General features: G+C 38.6%; 1 protein-coding gene across 9 annotated transcripts in view; it reads right to left on the bottom strand.

The window, feature by feature from the left end:
- The window catches only part of LOC127432848 (glutamate receptor ionotropic, kainate 1-like), a 91,681-nt gene that overhangs the window by 46,719 nt on the left and 21,253 nt on the right, over nt 1-23,709 (bottom strand). For all 9 annotated transcript variants that reach the window (XR_007895801.1, XR_007895802.1, XM_051684306.1 and 6 more), the window contains 6 exons: nt 21,284-21,451; nt 20,482-20,739; nt 16,664-16,845; nt 13,433-13,486; nt 12,723-12,896; nt 11,502-11,645 (listed from right to left, as the gene is read on the bottom strand). Coding sequence is in view for 7 of the 9 variants with exons in the window: in XM_051684306.1 (XP_051540266.1) it covers nt 11,502-11,645; nt 12,723-12,896; nt 13,433-13,486; nt 16,664-16,845; nt 20,482-20,739; nt 21,284-21,451 (980 nt within the window). In the remaining 2 variants the exon portion in view is untranslated. The remainder of the gene's footprint in view (nt 1-11,501; nt 11,646-12,722; nt 12,897-13,432; nt 13,487-16,663; nt 16,846-20,481; nt 20,740-21,283; nt 21,452-23,709) is intronic.

Here is a 23,709-nt window from a genome sequence, read left to right as displayed (position 1 = left end):
ACTGTATGACAGGGGAACTCAGCTAAGGGAATTTGCACCGGGAGATAAAGTGCTTGTATTGCTTCCCACATCGAGCTCTAAATTACTCGCCAAGTGGCAAGGACCCTTTGAGGTCACACGACGAGTGGGAGATCTCGATTATGAGGTTAAACGATCCGATAGAGGGGACGCACGTCAAATATACCACCTCAATCTCCTAAAATTGTGGAGGGAGGCGGTCCCCGTGACGTTGGCTACGGTGGTTCCCGAGAAGGCGGAGCTCGGACCGGAGGTGAGCTCAAAACATAAACAGTTCACCCCGGTCACTTGCGGAGACCACCTCTCACCGAGCCAACTCGCGGAGGTTGCCAGGTTGCAACAGGAGTTTGCAGATGTGTTTTCCCATCTACCGGGACGTACAAACCTCATCCATCACCACATCGAGACCGAGCCGGGGGTGGTGGTACGTAGCCGCCCCTATCGACTAACCGAACACAAAAAGAAAATTGTTCGGGAAGAATTGGATGCGATGCTTGATATGGGGGTAATAGAAGAATCCCACAGTGATTGGTCCAGCCCAGTTGTTCTAGTGCCTAAGAGCGACGGGTCTGTGCGATTCTGTGTGGATTATAGAAAAGTCAATGCGGTGTCTAAATTTGATGCATATCCAATGCCTCGCGTTGATGAGTTGCTCGATCGGTTAGGCACTGCTCGGTTTTATTCAACATTGGATTTGACGAAGGGTTATTGGCAGATCCCCTTGACACCAATTTCCCGTGAGAAAACCGCCTTCTCCACACCGTTTGGATTACACCAATTTGTGACACTTCCGTTCGGTTTGTTTGGGGCCCCGGCTACGTTTCAGCGTCTCATGGACCGAATCCTCAGGCCGCATTCAGCTTACGCCGCTGCCTATTTAGATGACATCATCATTTATAGCAATGATTGGCAGCGGCATATGCAACACCTGAGGGCAGTTCTGAGATCGCTGCGCCGAGCGGGGCTCACAGCGAACCCGAAGAAGTGTGCGATTGGGCGGGTGGAGGTACGGTATCTGGGGTTCCACTTGGGCCACGGGCAGGTGCGTCCCCAAATTGACAAGACAGCGGCGATTGCGACCTGCCCGAGACCCAAGACCAAAAAGGGGGTGAGACAGTTCCTGGGGCTGGCTGGCTATTATAGGAGGTTTGTGCCTAACTATTCGGACGTCACCAGCCCGCTGACTGATCTCACTAAAAGGGAGCTCCAGATCCGGTCCAGTGGACGGAGCAGTGTCAACAGGCGTTCACGCAAGTTAAAGCCGCACTTTGCGGGGGGCCGCTGTTACATTCACCTGACTTCTCTCTCCCTTTTGTTTTACAGACAGATGCTTCAGACAGGGGGCTGGGGGCTGTGCTCTCGCAGGTGGTGGGGGGGGGGAGCGCCCGGTGCTGTACATTAGCCGTAAGCTCTCGTTAAGGGAAACTAAGTACAGCACCGTGGAAAAGGAGTGTCTCGCCATCAAGTGGGCGGTCCTCACTCTCCGATACTACCTGTTGGGGTGGGCCTTCACCCTCTGCTCGGATCACGCCCCACTCCAGTGGCTCTACCGCATGAAAGATACTAACGCCCGGATCACCCGTTGGTATCTGGCTCTTCAGCCGTTTAAGTTTAAGGTGGTCCACAGACCGGGGGCGCAGATGGCTGTCGCCGACTTCCTTTCCAGGAATGGGGGGGGAGTGGTAGGCAGGCCGGATGTCGCCCCGGCCTGAGTCGGGCGGTGGGGATATGTGGCAGCGGGGGCGTGGTCAAGCATCTCTCCGGAGAGAGAAAGCGGTAAGGGCGCTTACTCCTGAGCTAAATTATGTCTAACACCTGTCTCTAATTTCAGTGAGCACGGGAGAGCGGCATAAAGAGAGCGACACAACGCTCAGAGGGGGGCTGGATATGACAGAGCTGAGCCAGAGTGACCATTCCCGAATAGTGGAAGTTATTTGTAGAAGCAGTGTGTGTGTTAGTGTGGAAAGAGTGTATAAACGTAACTATAAAGTGGTGTCGAGGAAGAGGGGAAATAAAAGCGTCACCTGAAAAAGGAAAACTGCTTCTCGCGTCCTCTTTTACAATATATATATATAAAACACATTCCCTGAAAGTAAATAATGACTCAGGCAAACATTCTGTCTAAAATCTACATGTTGCATGGAAGAAAGAAAGTCATAAAGGTTTGGAACAACATGATGGTGAATGATGACAGAATTTCCATTAATAATAATAATAATAATAATTCTGTAATAAATGTTAAATGTGTTTTATGTAATGGATTATAGGGGAGTTAACGTCTATTATGTCATTTGTGAAAGTAACGAGTTACTCACTACTTGAGTACTCATTTAATTGGATACTTTCTTACTCTTACTCAAGTAATTATTTATGTTAATACTTTTACTTCTACTTGAGTAATTATTTTTTGAAGTAACTGTACATTTACTTGAGTACAGTTTTTGGCTACTCTACCCACCTCTGACCACGTGCCCCACCGAGAGTGAATCACATTATAGCGACCACGAGGAGGTTACCCCATGTGACTCTACCATCCCTAGCAACCGGGCCAATTTGGTTCCTTATGTGACCTGGCTGGAGTCACTCAGCATGCACTGGATTCGAACTCACGACTCCAGGGGTGGTAGTCAGCGTCTTTACTCGCTGAGCTTTTTATTTTAGGGGTGAAATCTGACCTAGACATGTCCTTGACAGGTTTTATTGCGACAGAATGTGGGAGAGGGTCGCTCTTTCTGTTTACAGAGCCTTGCGTCAGTGTACAGAGACAAGTGTGATTTCTCAGGACACCTATTTCAGTGACCTCTGTCAGGTAGTAGGGACATTTCAGCAGCTCTTATACCTGTATCTTTTCATTTTCTGGTACAGGTACTCTGTGATTAAGGTGCAAAATGAGTACCAAGGATTGAAAGTTCCTACACAAACACATCAGAATGAAACAGGGAAATAAATGTGCCCTCTGTACTAGAGGGCCAAGCCAGGTCACCCCTTCTCTAATGCACTATGGCACTATTCTGCATTACAGACAAGTCATACAGCCTGTTCCATTTATAAGACCAGAAGTAAAAGGATAGGAACATGTATGCAGACAATCTAAGCATATAAAATTTAAAGCATATCTAAAAATTATAGTACAGTGGCTTTCGTTTCCCTAGACCAGGACCTCGCCGGGTGTCTCGCCATTCACCAACACATGATTGTTTAAAACTTTCTAGAGATCATTTTCCTGCAGAAAGTGTGGGTGCAACTGCAAAGCTTGAAGTCAGTGACACTGTTTTGATTTCCTTTCTCCCGAATTTGTCATACAGCCTACTCCTGGTGAACAAGGTTTGAAATTAACACCCGCCAAATGCAGATTTTTCATGCGCAGTGGCGGGTAATTTTGTTGATGTAGCAGCTACTGTGGAGGGCAACCTGTAAGACGTCTCGGAGTGATATATGACAAGAAATTAGACACAAAGACATGCATTTGAAGAAACATGTGTGATTATATTTTGAAGAACCAAATGCAGGTATTTCATGCGCTGGTAATTTTGCTCTTCTACCCACAACAGGCGGGTGACCTGTAAGATGTCTCGGAGTGACACATGATGTTAGACACAAGACACGTGCTTGAAGAAATGTTATTATATTTTATTATATAAAAACAGACAAAAGAAAAGCCGTCATTGCTCGTGTCTGATTCACTGTTTGTTTGGAGGTGTGCAGCAGGACCCTGTCTCGTGGAACACGTGCATGTAAAGAGTTATCACTCCTTTTTCATTCGGCTGTAAACTGTTTGCAAGAATAATGTCGTCTATGAGAATGATGCAAATTATCTCCGATCATCTCAGGAGGTGCTGTGAGTTTAGTTCACTTTATTTCCACAGACCAGTTTGCTCTTACGCATTGTGAACGCAACTCTGCAGGTTCAGTAATATATATATCTTTCTATTAAAGAAACAAAGACGAAAGTGATTAAATCATAAAAGAATACAGGCAGCATTAACTGTTTTACCAAAACGCAATGCAAACACATTCGACAAGAACTTTATTTTTAAAGCAAAATCAACAAGGCAAAAACATTCACCGACCCTCGGCAGGTGTGTTGACGATATAATCAGATATCGCAATATTTTTTAAGGTGATTATTGTTTAAATATTTTTTACATATCGACCAGCCCTATAGGGAACAAATGTACATGAAAGACATTTTATGGAGACCCGCACAAACACGTGTACTCAGTTCCATATTGCAACATCTTACTTTTTATTGTTGCATTTTTATTTTTTATTTTTTGGAGTAGTCTATGGGCATAATAAACTTTTAATTTTAAAAACTGTCTCCTTTCATTGCTATCACGGGCTTCATTTTTGGAGTCTCAGAGTGGATGCCCACACCCACACTCAGACATGAAGGAAAAGTGTTATGACCCATCTGTTCAAAGGCAGAGAGCACCCAGCAGTCCTCTGGGACTTGAACATATCAAAACACAGATCGGCATCTGTATCCATTTTCAGCCCCCTTTCTGCCCTGGGAAGATGATTTTGGCCTCGTAAACACAAGTATGCAACATACAGGTCAAACTATCTAAAGAAATGCTGTTTAAAGTCAAAAAGAGTTCAAATAAGCCATTTGATAAATATTCTACAATGTATCATGTTAAATAAAACTGCAAGCATCACATCTTTTATGAAATCAAAGTGTACAACCAATATGATTAGACACTCTGCTTGAAAGTGGTCATAATTTATCATTATGTAATAATTTTCGCTCCCTGAGTTTCACTTATAATAAAAAGCCCTATTTGGTTGGGACTAGTTTTCCCTGTGGAGGTTTGGGAAGTTTGTGTTTCATAAGCCCTATTCGGACAACAATTATTTTACATGGGGACGTGAGGTAATTCCAGCATTTACAGGGGGTAATCAATGATTTTATTGCCGTCTGAATCCGAAATGTCTCTGTTTTTCTCCCATCTCCCACAAAAAAAATTCCCGGCCGAATTACCTACTGTTTTTTGACAAACACCAAGGGCATGTGGTAATTTAATTACCGTCCAAACCACATTTCTGAGTTTATAATCCAAAAGTCGTTTTGGAAATCCTTTTTGACCACTGCTAAATGCCGTACATTTGCGCTGCACGCGGTAACAGCTCTGGTGGTAATGGACAGTTGTGAAAGTTGGAGGATTGTGTAAAAGACATTTTTGAAATAATTCACAATAATAAAATTATGTCACTGCTCCACCACAGTGAGTGGGAACACTTAAGTAGAAGGGAAAGAAAAACGAGAGCCAGATCACGTAAACTTTTGAAATTGTCCATTACTATGGCAGCAATGTAATAAAATTGTAATATATAATATATTCTATTTTAATATAGAAACGTGTACTAAATACATTTATACATAGGGCTTGCATGACTACTCGTTTATACGGGTCGACTAGTCCCAGAAAAGTTGCCAGGTATCTTATTTAAAAGGTTTAATTTCCATCTGCACTTTTTAAACACTGACAGATAATTCCAAATGATGTCCGCCATTTTGCTAGATAAAACATAAGAAAACCATTTTAACCATAGCTCCTCAAATTTCATTTAACAACAGTATCTTTACTGTCCTTGACTTGATGGACCTTACTGTGTCTTGATGAGAGAGCGCGCAACTGAAGTGATGGGGTGACGAAACATGCGTACCCCCATTGACAGATTTATTTGGCTTGCGTTGATAAACAGTCTTGTCCCTACAGTTTCTTTGGCTTGTGTCGTATGTGAAAATGTACACTGTAAATGTCTGCAGCGCTTTGCAGCACGGTTCCCTCATGCTTTAAAAATTGTTTTTTCACTTTAGCGTAATTCCAAACATATTTAAACGCAAATACAGAGGACAGAGTTTGTGGATTGATGAATTTTCCATATAAAAAGTGCAACTTTAATTATGTGATCGACAAATAGTCTCGCTTGTCCCCCGTGACATAATTGTCATCCGAACGCATGAGTTTTATCACAGAGGAGCCATAAAAATTGGTCAGTCACCCTGAGAAACAATTGCCATCCAAATAGGGCTATAGACATACTTTGAGATTTTAATCCCATCCTAATCTGACAAGTCTGTGTTTTTCTCACACAACCTCTGTAAGAATTTCACAGTAAATAACCTTGACATATTTTTGTTGTTCATGACCATTTTAAATAACAAGCTCTTTGCAGCAACTCCATTACATTATGTCAAGCTTACTAAACAGATCTAAGGTGAAATGCAGCACAAAAACGGTTAAGGTCGGACTGAAATTATGAGGGATCTTGATAAAAATGAACTTCAGCTACTCTTTCCTTTGTTAGGATTCCTTAAAAGAATATGCAGAGTAGCAGATGCTACACACAGTCAGGAACAGCACAAGGTGTAGCAGATTTTTCCATTTCACCGTTAGTTCTTCTGGTGTTTAGGATTAATATCCTCAATCCTGCTTTCTCGTTGTGAAGTTTCTGATCACCCATTGGCATCATTGTATGTTTTGACAGGAATTAATACATTTTAGTGTTTCAAGATTGCAAATTAAAATCAGTAACTGTGTTTAAAGGGTCATGAAACACTACAACACATTTTTGTGTTAACAGGTATATACTGTATGTCTTGCACACAAGGGAAGAGAATGTCAACATTCGTTATTTTTTATTTCAAGAGGAACAGGGTTAGGGATTTTTCGGGCTATTTTCGTCTTCCGGGTTTGAAATGAACATTGAGACAACGTCACAGGTCGTGACGTAGAGGGTTTAGCTTTCCATTGAATTTCAGCTCCACTACCTCACGGGTGTTGTCGATATTATTCATGAGAAGGTGTGGCCTTTACCATTTGACAAGCGAGCACTGCAGGTTTGTCAGTGTCATTGCTATGCACGTGACGTGACCAGCGTTTCAAACTCTCAAGCTCTCTCAAGTTGAGAAAGTTGATAGTACCGTGACGCAAGTCTCACCCGCGCTGAAGACAGAGGGACAGGACAGGCTTTCAGTCAACGGCAACATCTTTTATATGTTCACGCAGCACACATTTATTAACGTGAGTGTTTCGAGATATGCGGTGAGGTGGACTGTCAGATTCAGATTCAAATAGCTTTATTGGCATGGTAAAAGAAAAGCTTACATTGTCAAAGCATAGTAACATTAAATATACATACATACACTTTTACACACATATACATGTAGTTAAAGAAAATGATGTAAAAATACAATAAAATAAAGGAATAGTAAAAAGTGTAAATAAAAGCGGTTTGTTATGCAATTTTTCCATTTTATGCATGTGGCACAGTGTTTCGATTATTGTCTGGTGGTGGTCCTGTTCCACTGGTTGTCCTTTTGTCGTGGCAGAACTTGACATATCTCGCAGCCAGGTTTGAGCTTGCTGGGGTTTCTCCAAAGAGGTATGAAAGTTTGTCCTTGTGATGTATCTGACTGAAGTCTTTGTGATGGGTTGTGAAAAGGGGACAAAATGTTTCCCTAATTTGTGCATAACTCGGGTATGTTGTTCAAAAATGCAGTTCTGTTTCCACTTTTTTGTGTGCAGTGGGGGCACAGCCTGTCTTCTTTTGGTAACCAGGTCTGTCTGTGTCTACCCGTCTCTCTCTGGCGAGGTTATGTTCACTGAGTCTGTACATGGTCAGGACTTTTCTTCGTTTAGGGTCGGTGACTGTGCTCAGGTATTCTGCCAGTTTATAATCTCTGTATAGGGACAGATAGCATTCCAATTTACTTTGTTGAGCTGTTGCTTCTGTCAAATGTTTTAGATATTTTTACTTTTTGTGTTTTAATAATTTGATTTGGTCTAGCTGGGGTTTTGTTCTGGGGTTTAGCTGAACATGTTTTAGATTGTAAAGTCAGCTCTAAGACCAACTGGATAAGGGGGTTTCTCTCTGAGGTCAGCTCTTTGTATCTTAGGAATTTGTAGTGAAAGGTTTGTGTATCACGATTTTTTAGGTGGGCACGGAATTTAATGGCTCTTTTTTTTTTTTTATTATTAGTGGGTACAATCCTAATTCTGCTCTGCATGCATTATTAGGTGTTTTTCTTTGTACTCGCAGTATATTTTTGCTGAATTCTGCCTACAGGGCTTCTGTCGGGTGTTTGTCCCATTTGGTGAACTCTTGGTTTGTGACTGGGCCCCAGATTTCACATCTATAGTGTGCGATGGGTTCTATAACTGATTTAATTATTTTTAATCAGATTCTGATTGGGATGTCAATTTTGACTGTCTCTGACTGGGGCTCGTTTGAAACGTGGTTTACATTGATTGTCCCAGACACGAACACTATCGATCCATTCATCCTTAATGTGAGTAAACCGATTTAAGCACTTATATATTTGTAAATCAACGTCTTGGAATAAGCCTCAAAAGTTATTAAAGTGTAAAAAATGTTAACAAATTTTCAATACAGAGTACATGGCTTGGCATTTATTTGCATATTAAATTACAGATATAAAATGACCAGTGTGATTCTGATTCTGTATTATGAGCTTACAAGACAGTGTATACTTCATTTGTGAATTCTGTTACGAGCAATTGTGAGAATCTTCGATGCTGTTAACCGCATTGTTGAGATAAAGCAGAGTGACTGGATCAGACAGTAGTTGGGTTCACGCAGAGATCTTATAGTACTGAGATAACAACCTTTGCAGTTCTTTCATTGGAAAGAGCGTAAAGGCTGTAATGGTCAACTATCATTTTACAACAGTTTGCTGATGCTATTCACCTTATTTAGCCCCGCCCCTTTTCCACACTCCGCTCTTCCATATTTTGTCATCTAACTTCCTGTTTGCATTGAAGCTACTGAGAAGAGTCGATCAAAATGAATTACGTGTGGGAGCACATGAAGTATTTTTCACCAAGAGTTGATGGTGTGAGTCTTTAGCACCCCTTTACTACTTGAACATGCTTGTGAGGTGTTTTGCTGTCACTCTAAATGTTTGTTTTTCCAACACACACGGAGGTAGATTGGACCTGGCAGATCACATTCAGACAGCTATGACACTGCACTTTTTCATAATACAAGCGTTTAATTGTTATACGTGTAATTCTTAGTTTTTAGCTTTCAACTTGTTAATAATTTGTGTTAAAATGTGTAGTTGATATGAAAATTCCAACATGCAAGTTCATAACATTAAAGAAAATTACAATTGTATTTTTAAAAATTAATTTGTCACCCTACATTCTAAGAGGTTTAAATGTGATTATAATTGTTGTAAACGGAATATAAAATAAAACATACACTTTCACATGTATATGTGTGTGTGAATAAAAATAGTTGCAACCCCTCCCCCGTCCCAGTTTAACACTCAAAAAATCTGCTCACCTTAACTATAACACGATGGGGGAATGAAACGAGAAAATGGCCAGAGGTGTCTTACAGAGATATTTTTAATGACTTTGTGTTATCTCTTGGACTTTCATGAGCAACGAGGCATATCAGTACGTCAACAGTGTGAAGGTAGGATAGTTTTAGGTTAGTTTTAAAATCTCCCCACTCTGCTTCCAGTTGTTATGACATCCCCTGAACACTTTAAAATACTCATGATAGCTTTTGATAACTCTAAAACCTATAAATCCACTCTGCTAGCTAATTACATTTTGACATCTACACCATAGATTTCTATACAGAACTGCGACCGTAAGTTCCGAGACAAAATTTTCAAGATGGCTGCACTCCATTTTCTCTGGTGCATAAGGTGAATACAAATAGAATGGAGTGAGCCGTAAACGGGCATCTTCCGGTTGTAAAATGGTCCGTGACTTCTCTCATAAAACAGCAATTTTATCAAAGTAAACTCCACACATAGTTCACTCCAAAAGTATTGTTTAGTGCAAAACATGTTAAAGATTACCAGACAGGCAGTTAATTCATTAAACGATGAGCTGTTTCCTCACAAAAGCGGTTTATTCAGCATTGTGAAGCTTCTCCTCCACAGACATCCATTCAAAAATAACGGCCTCTTGTCTCCTAGCCAGTGTATCACCATAGAATGTCTATAGAACGGCCGCGTTACACTAATCTATGCTAACCTTGTAGGTTTCCCTATCAGAAGGGCTTTGGTTCACTCCCCCTACTACCCTCACTCCGCTTCTGATCACGCCCATTTTAAGTGCATCATTTAAAAATGTGGTGAGAGCTCAACTGTTTTGAAACAGAGGGGTGTTTTGACTTTTTACCAAAGGGCTGTATTCTCTTTAATGTGACTGGGTGGACCAAATTCATTGCCAAGTAAATGTGTGTTGAAGCATTTTTCTCTGTAACGTCACAAAGTTGTAGATGAAGAAAACAAGTCGTTTAGCAGCTAATGGAGCATTCCAGTCATGTGGAATGAACATATTTTTGAGTTGAGTGCACATGAACTGCAACACAAAGTTGTAATTATCAGTGGGACTTTCTGGGTGTGTCAATTTTTGAATCTTTGCAGAAACAAATTTAAATGATCAAAATAAATTCTAACTGTGGATGTTGATGGAACAATTTTCTTGGAATGGATTTTGTATCCTGTTAATGAAGAACAGCAATAAATCTTTAGTCTACTAATTTAGTCCATAGTCTACTAATGTGACCATCATTCTCTGTGAGAGCACGAGAATGATAAAATACAGATACAGCACCAATTACATGGCAAACGCACATTTTGCTTTTCATTTCATTGCAGTCGGTCTAACAAAGCAATAAAAAAATGGCCCATTGTCTCTGATTTTCAAGACCAAAATCTCTTGAACTCACATCACACCATATTTATGACTTTCGAGGATGTGGTCTTGAATAGCATTAAGTGTCAATGCTCTCTTTGGTCTCAAAGTTACAGTATGTTTTCATAGTGCTTTGAACGCTTTTATTTCAAAACATCAAGGAAAATGTTATGCCTCATGATATGACTTCTTAAAGTGCACTGGAATGAATGAATTGTAACATTTAAAAGTTATATTTAAAGGATGTTATGACATGAGGAATCATGTTTTCCTTGATCTTTTAACATATAAGAGGTTGTACTTTAAAAACATACTGTAAGTTTCAGAACTCAAAACTTCCTCCTTACTGCAAAAAGAGCATTTGTGTAAACCAAGCTGGCAAAATGACTCGTTCTCTACTTCCTCCACATTGTGATGTCACACTGTAGTAGACTTTGGCATCTGACCACCTCCACGACAACACATCAACGCCTACTTTATCTTATCACTTCCGTAGCCCCGCCCAGTAGTGGTGAGCAGTGAGATGGCAATGAGAGAGCAAGTCAGTCAAGAGCAGAGAGCCAATCATAACAGTGGGTGTTTAATGTCAAGTCTTAAAGGAGAAGCAGCACCAAAACCGAGCGTTTGTGACAGAGGGTCAGAATGAGGGTGGAAAATGATCATGTTTTACAAATATATTAAAAAACCACAAGGAACATATTAAAATAATAAAAAATCATGTCTTGACCTCTTTAAAGTTAATTAACGTTTTTAAAAGTTACACATTTGATTCACAAGGAGATGTCTTCTCACCTCTTTAAACAAGTTCATGAAGCGTGGGCCATACCTCCAGGGTTTGTGTCTGTGGCACTGCAGTGAGCTCACCGTCATTTGTGTGGCCCGCTGAGACGCCACTGCAACCATGAAAACTGCATCATACATGAGCGCAGCCTCCGTCTGTGGAAGAACACACCTAAAGATCACACTACAACACAAATCATGCTCTAAATATAAGGGTTAGGGTTCAAAGGAACCCTTTAATATACAGTGAGGTATAAACGTCTGAGACCACATTGAAAATCTGTTTTTTAAAATCTATTTAAATACTATTGCTATTTTAACCAAAGAAAAAAAACACAAAAAAAAAAAAAAAAACAAGAAAGTTAAGAATTTTGATAAATATAAAACAAAGAAAGCTTATGACATGAAATGAATAGGAAATATTCTCATATTTCTATGAGTCTACACTATTTCTAGGTCACTAAATAAACGTAAGCAAATTTGTGACATTGATCATGTTAAATCCTTTGTTCAAAAGGTCATATTTCCTTGCTTCCATTGAAGCACAAAAGATGCTTTTTGGAACATTCTCAACTCATGCTGGATAACATGGATCATTAGGTTTTGTCCTTGCAAGCTCCAGTGCATGCTGCCATTAAAGCAAAAAAAGGACAGAGCAAATTCTACTTTTCACTTGATAAAAATTGTTATGGTGATAATACAATTTGTAATGAATAAATAGTATTAAATACGATAAATGCAAAAAAGAAGCAATTTCCTGGACTCCGCAATACATGCAAAAGATCTTTTTGTTCACAAGGACCCTGTTTTGTTGGACCCTGCATAATGGAATTATAGTTTAATAGTCTTTTTTTAACCTGATCACAGGAAAAAAGCCCCTCCTGCGCCCCCCTGCCACAAGCACCTTATGTTTCCCTGCGTGTTATTCAGTTATTTTGTGCTCATATGTGACCTGGATGGAAAAATAGATTTGAATAAATCTCCTGATGCTTTCCGCTTTAAGCCTTTCATGCATGTCTAATGAGGTTGAGTGTACTTTGAGTAGCTACGGTGGCTTCTTGAGGACGAATAAAATTGTCAGTAGCGGTGTGACTTAATCCCAGTCATTTTAAATTTGCATGAAGGGCTTATAGGGAGAAGTTAAGGACTGGCTTGACTTCAGGTCTATATGCAAATGACCATTTTGAGCAATGTGATGGGCTCATTTCACTATGTCTGCAGACCAGTCCTCACAGTCATAATGCCGCTCATTAGTCCGCTCTCCGGTCTGGCCGGGGACAGCTGACGCTCCATGGACCACTTCTGAATCACGGAAGCCACATACGGATCATCTAGATTCAGCAAGCGGAAGGCTGTCATGTTGACTCCACTGTAGCGGTACGGCTCGAGATCCAAAGCAAACAGATCCTGTAAGGCAAGAAGAGTGTGTGCAGACTTAAAGTGATCATTCACCCATAAATGATGAGTAAATTAAAAATAAAAGTAGCAAATCAGAAAGAAAGTCACAATTACAATTGAATACACCATGTGGGTAATACATTGCAAAGGTGACAATAATGTCGACAGGTATGCAACTTCAAACCTGCAACAAGTTTTTCAGAAACCACTATTTATGCCTAAGGAGATGCCTGGGACATTATTTTGTCATTTTGTCAAACAGTCATCGGCACACATTCAAGTGCTGTTCGTCTGTTTATATCAATTTTAAATACAGAGTGCCTTATTTCCAGGTATTGGGCCACTGTGGGCTTCTCAACTTGAGGCTCTCTGGAAATCTGAGGCCTGGGGCATGACATCCTTTAACTTGGGTCATAATCCATCCTTGCTTTGAAGTGAAGGAGTGAAATGATATTCGCCTGTACCTTTGACTGCTCATCCTCCTATCAAAATCCTATGAAAAAATGCTATTATGGAAAGTAAGCAGCAGGGAGCTTTTTACTTACCAAAGTTGTGAAGAAGAAATGATAGTACTCTGTCATCATGCCCATCGACATCAGCTACAGGGGGAAACACAACAAAACATTTTTGGGAAGAATCCGTCAAGAAAAGACAGCAATGATAGGTTAAGTTTCAAATTAGATGGTTTCAGGAATATTCAGAAATGACGGATGTCTGGCACAAATTATACACTTCTGCTTTAAAGTACAGCTCGGCACCCCATGCTGGGTCACAGCATGAAAAGCCACTTCACTCCCATTTTCAATTCATATCAATCTGTGTGAAATAGTCTACGAGTTCACAGAAAGTTGTCTCTATAGAGCAGGTGCTGTTTGTGTACTGCTAGAATTGTCATGAATTGCAGCAAAGGGAACCAATACCATTAAAATGATTCTCAATACCAATTTCAATACCACAGCAAATGCAAAACTTATATGCTATTATGTATATACTGTACACACACACACACACACACACACACACACACACATATATATATATATATATATATATATATATATATATATATATATATATATATACATACATCTATATATATATATATATATATATATATATATATATATATATATATATATATATACATACATCTATATATATATATATATATATATATATATATATATATATATATATATATATATATATATATATATATATATATATATATATATACACAGCTCTGGAAAAACCACTGCAAAAATTATCAGTTTCTCTGGATTTACTATTTATAGGTATGTGTTTGAGTAAAATGCATTTTTGTTTTATTCTATAAAGTACTGACAACATTTCTCCCAAATTTCAAGTAAAAATATTGTCATTTAGAGCATTTATTTGCAGAAAATGACAACTGGCCAAAATATCAAAAAAGGTGCAGTGTTTTCAGACCTCGAATAATGCAAAGAAAACATGATCATATTCATTTTTAAACAACACAATACTAATGTTTTAACTTAGGAAGAGTTCCGAAATCAATATTTGGTGGAATAACCCTGACTTTCAATCACAGCTTTCATGCATCTTGGCATGTTCTCTACCAGTCTTTCACATTGCTGTTGGGTGACTTTATGCCACTCCTGGTTCAAAAATTCAAGCAGCTCGGCTTTGTTTGATGGCATGTGGCCATCCATCTTCCTCTTGATCACATTCCGGAGGTTTTCATCACCGATCCTCCACAAATTTCACAGTGGGTGCGAAACACTGTGGCTTGAAGGCCTCTCCAGGTCTCAGTCTAACCATTAGACGAGATGGTGGAGGATCGGTAATGATCTGGGGGTGCTTCAGCAAGGCTGGAATTGGGCAGATTCGTCTTTGTGAAGGAAACATGAATCTAGCCACGTACAAGGTTATCCTGGAAGAAAACTTGCTTTCTTCTGGTCTGACAATGTTCCCCAACTTTGAAGATTGATTTTTCCAGCAGGACAATGCTCCATGTCACACAGCCAGGTCAATCAAGGTGTGGATGGAGGACTACCAGATCAAGACCTGTCATGGCCAGCCCAATCTCCAGACCTGAACCCCATAGAAAATCTCTGGAATTTGATCAAGAGGAAGATGGATGGCCAAATGCCATCAAACAAAGCCGAGCTGCTTGAATTTTTGAACCAAGAGTGGCATAAAGTCATCCAACAGCAATGTGAAAGACTGGTAGAGAGCATGCCAAGACGCAGGAAAGCTGTGATTGAAAATCAAGGTTATTCAAATATTGATTTCTGAACTCTTCCTAAGTTAAAACATTAGTATTGTGTTGTTTAAAAATGAATATTCACTTGTTTTCTTTGCATTATTCGAGGTCTGAAAACACTGCACCTTTTTTTGGTATTTTGACCAACTGTCATTTTCTGCAAATAAATGCTCTAAATGACAATATTTTTATCTGGAATTTGGGAGAAATATTGTCAGTACTTTATAAAATAAAACAAAAATGTTCATTTTACTCAAACATTACCTATTTTAAGTAAATCCAGAAAAACTGATAATTTTGCAGTGGTCTCTTAATTTTTTCCAGAGCTATATATATATATATATATATATATATATATATATATATATATATATATATATATATATATATATATATATATATATATATATATATACAGTGCATTCATTGAGTATTCAGACCCCTTCATTTTTTTCACATTTTGTAGGGTGACCATACGTCCTCTTTCCCCCTCTTTTTCGGACCTTAAAAAAGCATCCGGCTGGGATTTATAAATTTGTGAAAGTGTCTGGGATTCGGCTTTAGTTGCATTATGATGTGCATCTGGTCTAATACTTCATTGTGTGTGCACGCATATTTGCATTGCTTTAACCCCTCTTTGTAAGTCCCGCATCTCGCACATCAATCGGTCGCTTGCAGCAACTATTGGCCAAATTCCTGCCTGTCAATCTCTCCGCGAACGCGCGAAGCGCTGTTGCGTTCGGCATCAAACAGTTGCTTGACAGTAGCAGCAAATGACAGCTGAGTGGAAACAATGCCCAAACAAAAGTGCAAATTTACAGAAGATTTGCACAAAAAATTCCCATGCTTTCATCAGGCTGAGATCAGTGGGAAACAGAATGTGAATGTAAAGCTGGCACTTATGTGACAGTTGCTAATAAAGGTGCAAGTGATTTAGAAGCACACATTAGCTCTGCGAAGCATAAAGGGTCAGCAAAATGTGAAAGTTCATCAGGTAAATTAACAGACTACTTTTTGCGATCAGGTAAATTCGTTATCACATTGCTACATTTTCCATGGCCATTCAAAATAATAGTAATAGTTAATGAAGGTACACTCATGGCATCAAATATTTTATTTTAGTACATGGAGATTCAAAAGGATGTTGGACATTTTTATTTATTTATATATATTTATGTTATGCTAATAGAGTGTCTTTTTCACTGTATTAAAGTTTGCATTCATAGTAACATTATTTTGAACCCTATTACTACACTTTGATTGGAGTCCACCTGTGGCTAATTCAATTGAGTGGACATGATTTGGAAAGGCACACACCTGTCTATATAAGGTCTCACAGCTCAAAATGCATATCAGAGTAAAAACCAAGCCATGAGGTCAAAGGAACTGCCTGCAGTGCTCAGAGACAGGATTGTCTCGAGGCACAAATCTGGGGATGGCTACAAAAAATTTCGGCTGCATTGAAGGTTCCCAGTTATTTTAGTGTCAACTTAGTCTGAAATACTGGTAATTTTTTGACATCATACTCCACCTGTTTGAGAAGCTCGGCGGCTACTTGGTAAGAGCAGTCGAAGATGATATAAAACTCTTTTTCTTTCTTCATCTCCTTCAGCAGGGGGCGAGAATCACTTCCTCCCGAAGGCAGCTGGCGAATACGAATCTTCAGGTTGTTTTTGGACGGAGCTTTAATCAGTTCCTGCATGCGCATTAATCCTTTAAATGACACAACACAAAAGAGTAATCGAAAGTGGCCAGCATTGAGAGAGGAACAAACTCATCACTGGATGCACTTTTGATTTACCCAGTGTGATAGTAGATGTTTATGCGACCACAAATTGGGTCTTTATTTCCTTTTGTTCTTTTTAATCAAAAGACATTTCAGTCTACTGTGGCACAAAGTAATGCATTAAACAGAAGTAGGTCATAATTACACCTAAAGGTCAAACAGATATGGAAAAGGCAATAGCAAGGGCCTCTACTGAATCAAATCATTGTGCAGTTGCATGAAACTGAGCTATGCTCAGCTCTGTTGCATTCTTGCTGCTTTTTGCGTTGTCTCAATAGGGCAACTCTTATTGAACATGAGTGTCTTCCCATCACACCGTTGCTCAAAATCGCTATCAGTGTGAATGCACCGGTAGTCAACCAGTTATACTATACTCTGTATAAACCATACTGTGTGTTACAGTATGTTATTGATATTTTTGCAAGACCCAGTACTAACCAGTGCATCACATCAAGCATACAGCTACAGGCATGCAATCTTGAAAATTTTAAACTGCACTTCTCAGCTAAACACATTTCCTTACGTATGTGCATTAGGCCCTCAGGGGACCACAATGAGGTCCTAGGGAGTCCGCTGAAAATATTAGGGGAAAAAAGTCAAACTAAATTAGGCATTATTACTTTATCATTCTGATTTCTAAGGACCAATCATGAGATTCATTGTTGTTTTATTCTACTGACAGACATAATTTTTACCAGTAAAAAATAAAAACAAATCTGCATTTAGTTACATAGGATATGAACAAACATTTATTATTTATTTCTAGGTGTTCATTCACTGGGCAATTCTCTGTAAAGTTGATTTGGAACAATATTTATTGTGAAAAGTGCTATACAACTAAATTTGAATTCAAAATGTGTCTCTACAGGTACATCTACCATTATAATTGGGTAATAAAGGATTCACGTAAATACAAATAATTACAAAATAATATTTTTACTCTGCATTAATTAATACGGCATATCATGCTTACTATTTTCCTCACACAGCATAAATGGGTTTACATGCATGGAGATATACAGTCTTTATATTTAAGGAGGCAGGTCCATCGCAAGTGGATCATCATATTTGGGATCTTTGGCATTTAAAAGTTTGAAAATCCCTGCATTAACTCAAATAAATGATTTCCTCTCCATGCAGCTACTTGGATAAACATCACATTTCTAATGCTGCTCAGCCTGAGCCTGGCATTGTATAGATTTGAATCTATAATCTTAAGATGGTTGTATCAGGCCATCACGCTGTGTAACCACACTGGCAATTTGGCAAATTCTAAAACCAGCTTTAATAATTCATATCTCAAAACTCAAAGACATCCAAATTGGATGACAAAATAACAAACCACATATTTCTTCAAATGTTTAGAAGCAAATACCTCATGCAGTCCTTTAGGTGAAATTCAATAAAAGTATCCCCAGACTAATATTGGTGTATGAATTTCTTATGAGGCAGTGCTTGCATACACTTTTAGTTCAATCTAAAATGACTAGAATAAAGGGGTAGTCTAAAGTCTTGCCTACAAATGCCCAATAATACATCCAAAAACAGGCTTTGGCAACACAATTGAATGCTGTAATCACTGGAATGGTTGCATTTCTTTGATGCACAGTAACAGTAGGGGTTTGGAGCCACTTTAGTGACTTAATTTCTAGAACATAAACAAATAGAAAGTTAAGTGTAATTTGTGTTTCCAAACAGATGGGTGTCAGTACTGTGAGACGAAACAGGCTATTGTTGGTGACAGCTGTGATGTGTAATGTAAAGAGTGCACATCCTGGGGAAAATTTAAGCTGGCATCTGTTTCCCAAGCTCCCTTAATGATTTCGATCCAAGCCACTGGCTATGAATCAGACAGACTAATAATTTCAAAGCTGGTCAATTTCATAAAAATCTTTTTTGTTGAATCAATATTGGTCTTGTTAGAAAAACATTTTCAAGTGGCTGTGATGTCAGCACACTTTTAGGCTCATTTAAAGTTAGAGATATAGAAGCATTCGAAGGGAAATTTTTCCATCTCTTTTGCCTTATGATTGTTGTTCGCAAGCAAGAGTGTGAAGTTTGAATAGTATGCCATCGAGGGACCACTGAAAGTGTGTTTTATGAACTATAGAATATTGCCTTAAAATTGCATATAATGTAATTATCCATTATATTTTATGTGAAAAAAGATATGAAGTGATTCCACAATTTTGCATGGCACACTAGGATGATTGTCCCAAACTGTGCTTGACAACCTGCCTTTTAGATTAGTCTAGCAGGAAATAATGCTGGTCGAGGCTTGATTTTTTTATCCATTGAGATCTGAGTGAATTGTGGATCGTAGGTCACGATAGAGCTGCTATTATAATATTATTATCAGGAGAGGTTCTAGGATCAGCTGATATTCTGAGCTTATCCCAGACCTGGATACGATGGAATATCGGCATATAATACACTAAATAATAAAAGTTTAAATGTTACATTTGTGGGGTGTCATTTATTTAGTAAATCTTTAAACATTACAGAAACTAAAAGGTAGCTTTTGTGTCAGCCTCAGAAACACTCAAAGATCAGAAGTTGTGTGCTTTTAAAACGTGATTTAAAAATATATATATGTATTTGTGTCCCTTTCAGCTTTCCATATTTCGACATACAATTGTGTACAATTGACCAATTTATAGCCTATTATTGATTTGTCTGTGTTTTAAGTTAGTTTAGAAGATAACAGGATGTACAAAAGCTAAAATAGGCACTCTTCTTGCATGCGCGCACATTTGCATGAGTGATGGAAAGCAGCCACCAACAAGACAGAGCGTATATACTGAATTGAGTTAGTATTTGGTGTAAAATATACTGTAAAGAGTTTCTGGTTTCATTAATATATATAATATTCTGTATATTACGTAATATTAAAATATATTTATATTTTAGTACCAACTTAATTCTGAATCACTGGTATTATTGTCATCACTACAAGATGATAAAAAACATTTGGTGTTTTACTGAAAACATTCAGGGCTTAAACCCTGGTAGCCCACCCCTAGCCCTGCCCATGGTTAGTATTATTATTCCCTGCCAGTTATATCAGTAGAACAGGCACTTAAGAAGTGAAGATTTTTTTTTTACATTTTGATGGAAAAAAATTTTTTTGCTTTAGAATAACATGCACAGATGAATTGTAAGCAATAAGACAAGATACATGTAATAAGAAAGTAATTAGGGTAAATTTTGGGTCATTATATACATTCCTTTAAATATTATCCCTCCAAATGATGCATAGAGAGTATGTCCAACAATTTGCAGAATGCAACAGGGGATTAGTGTTTTATTCAGTAAGCGTATTCATTTGTTTCAAATGTAATAGAATGCAAATGTATGCGGACATCACTTTCTCCAACCACAAAGCAATATCACCAAAAATGAGGATTTTAGTGTAATGCTGTGGCCTGCAGTTTCACATTTTAAAGCACTGAGAAGCACAAAGGTATGCAAATCCTTTCAACAAAACCTTGGCACATTGAGGTGCCCTTTAAAGATCCCTTTGGTGGAAAATCTCTCATTCCTAAATCATAACAGTCACTCACCTGTGCTATCCTCATAGACCACAGTGACACACTTCCATTTGTAGAAAATGACAATGTCCAGAATAGCCCTGCTTATGGAGGTGTACTCAGGGTAGAGGTTAATGTAGAAATTGTCTTTACTGTCCACAGATGGGTGTTTCCAGCGAGTCTGGATGTGCGGGACCTCCAGGGCATTGCAAATGGATTGGACGGCGCTGACTGAAGAGCTGTGAGAGGGGCCGAAGACCGCTGCCACCCCCAGGGCCAACTGATCACATACTGAGAGAAAATGGAGAGAAAAGAGACAGGGGAAGGAACACAGATGACATGAGAAAAGATGTGGGAGAATTAAAGGGTTTGGAAAAAAGCATAGAACATGCAGTGTACATTAGAAAAGCAATGGAATACAGTTTTAATTAAAGGAGAAGTGTACAATCGTTTGAATGAACACTGTGGCTCTGTTTGTTTGAGCATCCCAACCAGCCCAACACAACAACTTTAGCTCAACAAATGATGAGAATTTGAGGCAGGACTATCTTTTTTTGTCCAAACAATGGAAGACAGGGGGAGTATTTAGCTGTTTGGAAAGCTGTTTGAAAACAATCATTATTTTTGCAGTTCCTTCTGGTGATAGTAGTGGAGCAAATATAACACACTTCACCTTTAAATTACCCTACACTGGTTTAAATAGTATAAGCAAACAGGTTTTACACACATGCTTACACATTTTAAAATGCATGCATGTAATAAAAAAATTTAGGAAAAAAATACAAATACATTCAATCCAATATTAAGAAAATGTGTTGTTTTTAAACAGTCATACCTCTTCGAGAAGCTTCAAAACTGTCAAAGAGGTTTACTCTCTGGATGTCGTAGGTCAACGTGGTGTTTGGCATCAAGGTTCTGTTTCGGTTGATACTAGTAACGGCAAATTTAAAGGCGAGTTCATCCATACTCACAGGTTCATTTTCCCGTGTCTCAAAAATGCCCCCTGCAACCAGAATAGAGAAAATAAGAAAGAAGCAACACGTAAGTAAAATAAAACTTAAAATTCAAATCAGTAAAACTTGAGTTTTATTTGTCTCACTTTGAGATGCATAAATATGAATTGATTTAATAATGTAAAAGTACATATAAAAAGCAGTGCCCAGTGAATGCACAAATAAAAGGAAATCTATATGGTAATGCATCTAGTTTTGCATAAACTTTTGGCATAGTTATGCATAAACACAATTAAAATCCAGTTCCACGCTAATTCGAAAACATTCACAAACACTAGTGCCAAGATCATGCAGAATACAAACAATATCTGATGTAAGCAGATGCTAAAGCATACTTAAAAAGCTAAATCCAGCTTATGTTAAAAATATTTAAAGCCATTTGATCAGCCCAAAACCTATTTAGACAGGTTAGACTACTTTTCTCAAAAGTTATTCATCCCGTTTACATCCTAGCAAGACAGATAACAAGAGCACCAAACTAAATACTCTGAAACTGAGGTGTAACATGCACCACCACAGATTAAAGAGTTTGTATGATCCAATAGCGCTAAAATAGAATATTATACCAAATATCATACCAAATATATCATACCGAGAGACTGAACCTTGATGCAAATATATTTAAGCTTATTTTCCTTTTCATGTTTGTGTCAAATAATCCCATTGGCTGGGCTGGGATCACCCCTGGTCTGCTCTAAAACCTGTGCTTACAAACACTACCTTTTATGAATGAATCTCAATAGTAACTAAAAATATGCAGTTTGATATATGATTATCACACCACAGCAGAACACAGTGGCAGTTACTTATTTCTCTTAAATCATTTACACTACCATTATACAGTATGATGCCTCTAAATGTCAGTACCAAGTATGTACTGTCACATGCTAAACAGGTTACACCATGTTATTCAGATATTCTCATTACATTTAGAAAATCTGAAATGGCAAATCATGCATTTTTTCCCGGGTAACCAGAAATTTGACTAATTGGCTAACACTGCGTTTGACCTTTAACATGCTATTTTTAAATCAATTCCCATGCTGGCAGCGAAGCTCTTACAATTACACAAAGTTGATCTGGATTCACTGGCCAGCAGACAACAGCAGCTCTATTCACACTGATCACATGCAAATCAGACAGTCATCAAGATCAAAACAGACTGATGGCATGCATTCAAATATTTATGATCAAAACATCAGGCTTTGTTACCTGAACATGCCAATCAAGACTTGGTGGAATTCAGTAAGCACAAATTGCGCCCGCTGATGGGGTTGTTTATTTGCACGAGTTGTTAAAGTGCCCAATTCACCACAGAAATTCAAATCAGGTACAAGTGTAAACACAGCAAAAACTATAGTGCTGAAGGAAATCTGCACACTGCAATTACCAATCTTGCAGGTCGTTAATGGAAAAAGTTTGCTCGACTACAATGCAATCAGTCAAATTGCTCTTCTCCATTGTGTGATGTGGGAGGCTGTGGCTCAGGTGGTATTATTAATTGCAGGGTTAGCGGTTCGATTCCCAGCCCATGTGACTCCACATGCTGAAGTGTCCTTGGGCAAGACACTGAACCCCAAGTTGCTCCCAATGGCAGGTTAGCACCTTGCATGGCAGCTCTGCTGTCATTGGTGTGTGTGTGAATGGGTGAATGAGACACAGTGTAAAGTGCTTTGTAGAACTGCTAAGGATAAAAGGTGCTATATAAGTGCAGACCATTTACCATTCTCCATGATTTGATGAATTTATTGCTGCTATAATCCAGAAAATGTATAAGAACATCTCTTTTTAATAAAATTCAGCACTGTATACTGTGCAAAAATGGCTTGAAAACTGTTTGTGAATTCACCCCTTAATTTTACACAGTATGGTATGAACTCCACATTGCATAAATGCTATATATGCCTGAAATTATGCATGAGCATCTGTCACCAAGCACATTGTCATACCTTATTACTACTTATTTACAATTTTACAGATACTGGGACATCTTAACCTGCAAATACAATAAAGATCGTCAAGATTCATTTGAAGGACATCCATTTGAAATTGGGCTCTATTCATAGACTGCCAACAAACAGGCCTTAACAGGAAATAATGGGCCATTAACTCACTAATAAACAGCTAATCTCTAACAGTGAAAGTGACAGATTGGGCCTTTAATGAAAAGACTGTGAATGAGGATAAGATTAATAAATTGGGGATGTTAAAGTGTCTGAGATGAGTTTTGATTTGAAAATCAGTAAAA

The sequence above is a fragment of the Myxocyprinus asiaticus genome, chromosome 42, assembly GCF_019703515.2.
Source record: "Myxocyprinus asiaticus isolate MX2 ecotype Aquarium Trade chromosome 42, UBuf_Myxa_2, whole genome shotgun sequence".
Classification (NCBI taxonomy): Eukaryota; Metazoa; Chordata; class Actinopteri; order Cypriniformes; family Catostomidae; genus Myxocyprinus; species Myxocyprinus asiaticus.
Note: the sequence above shows the minus strand (reverse complement) of the source record. Positions and strands in the feature narration are given on the sequence as shown.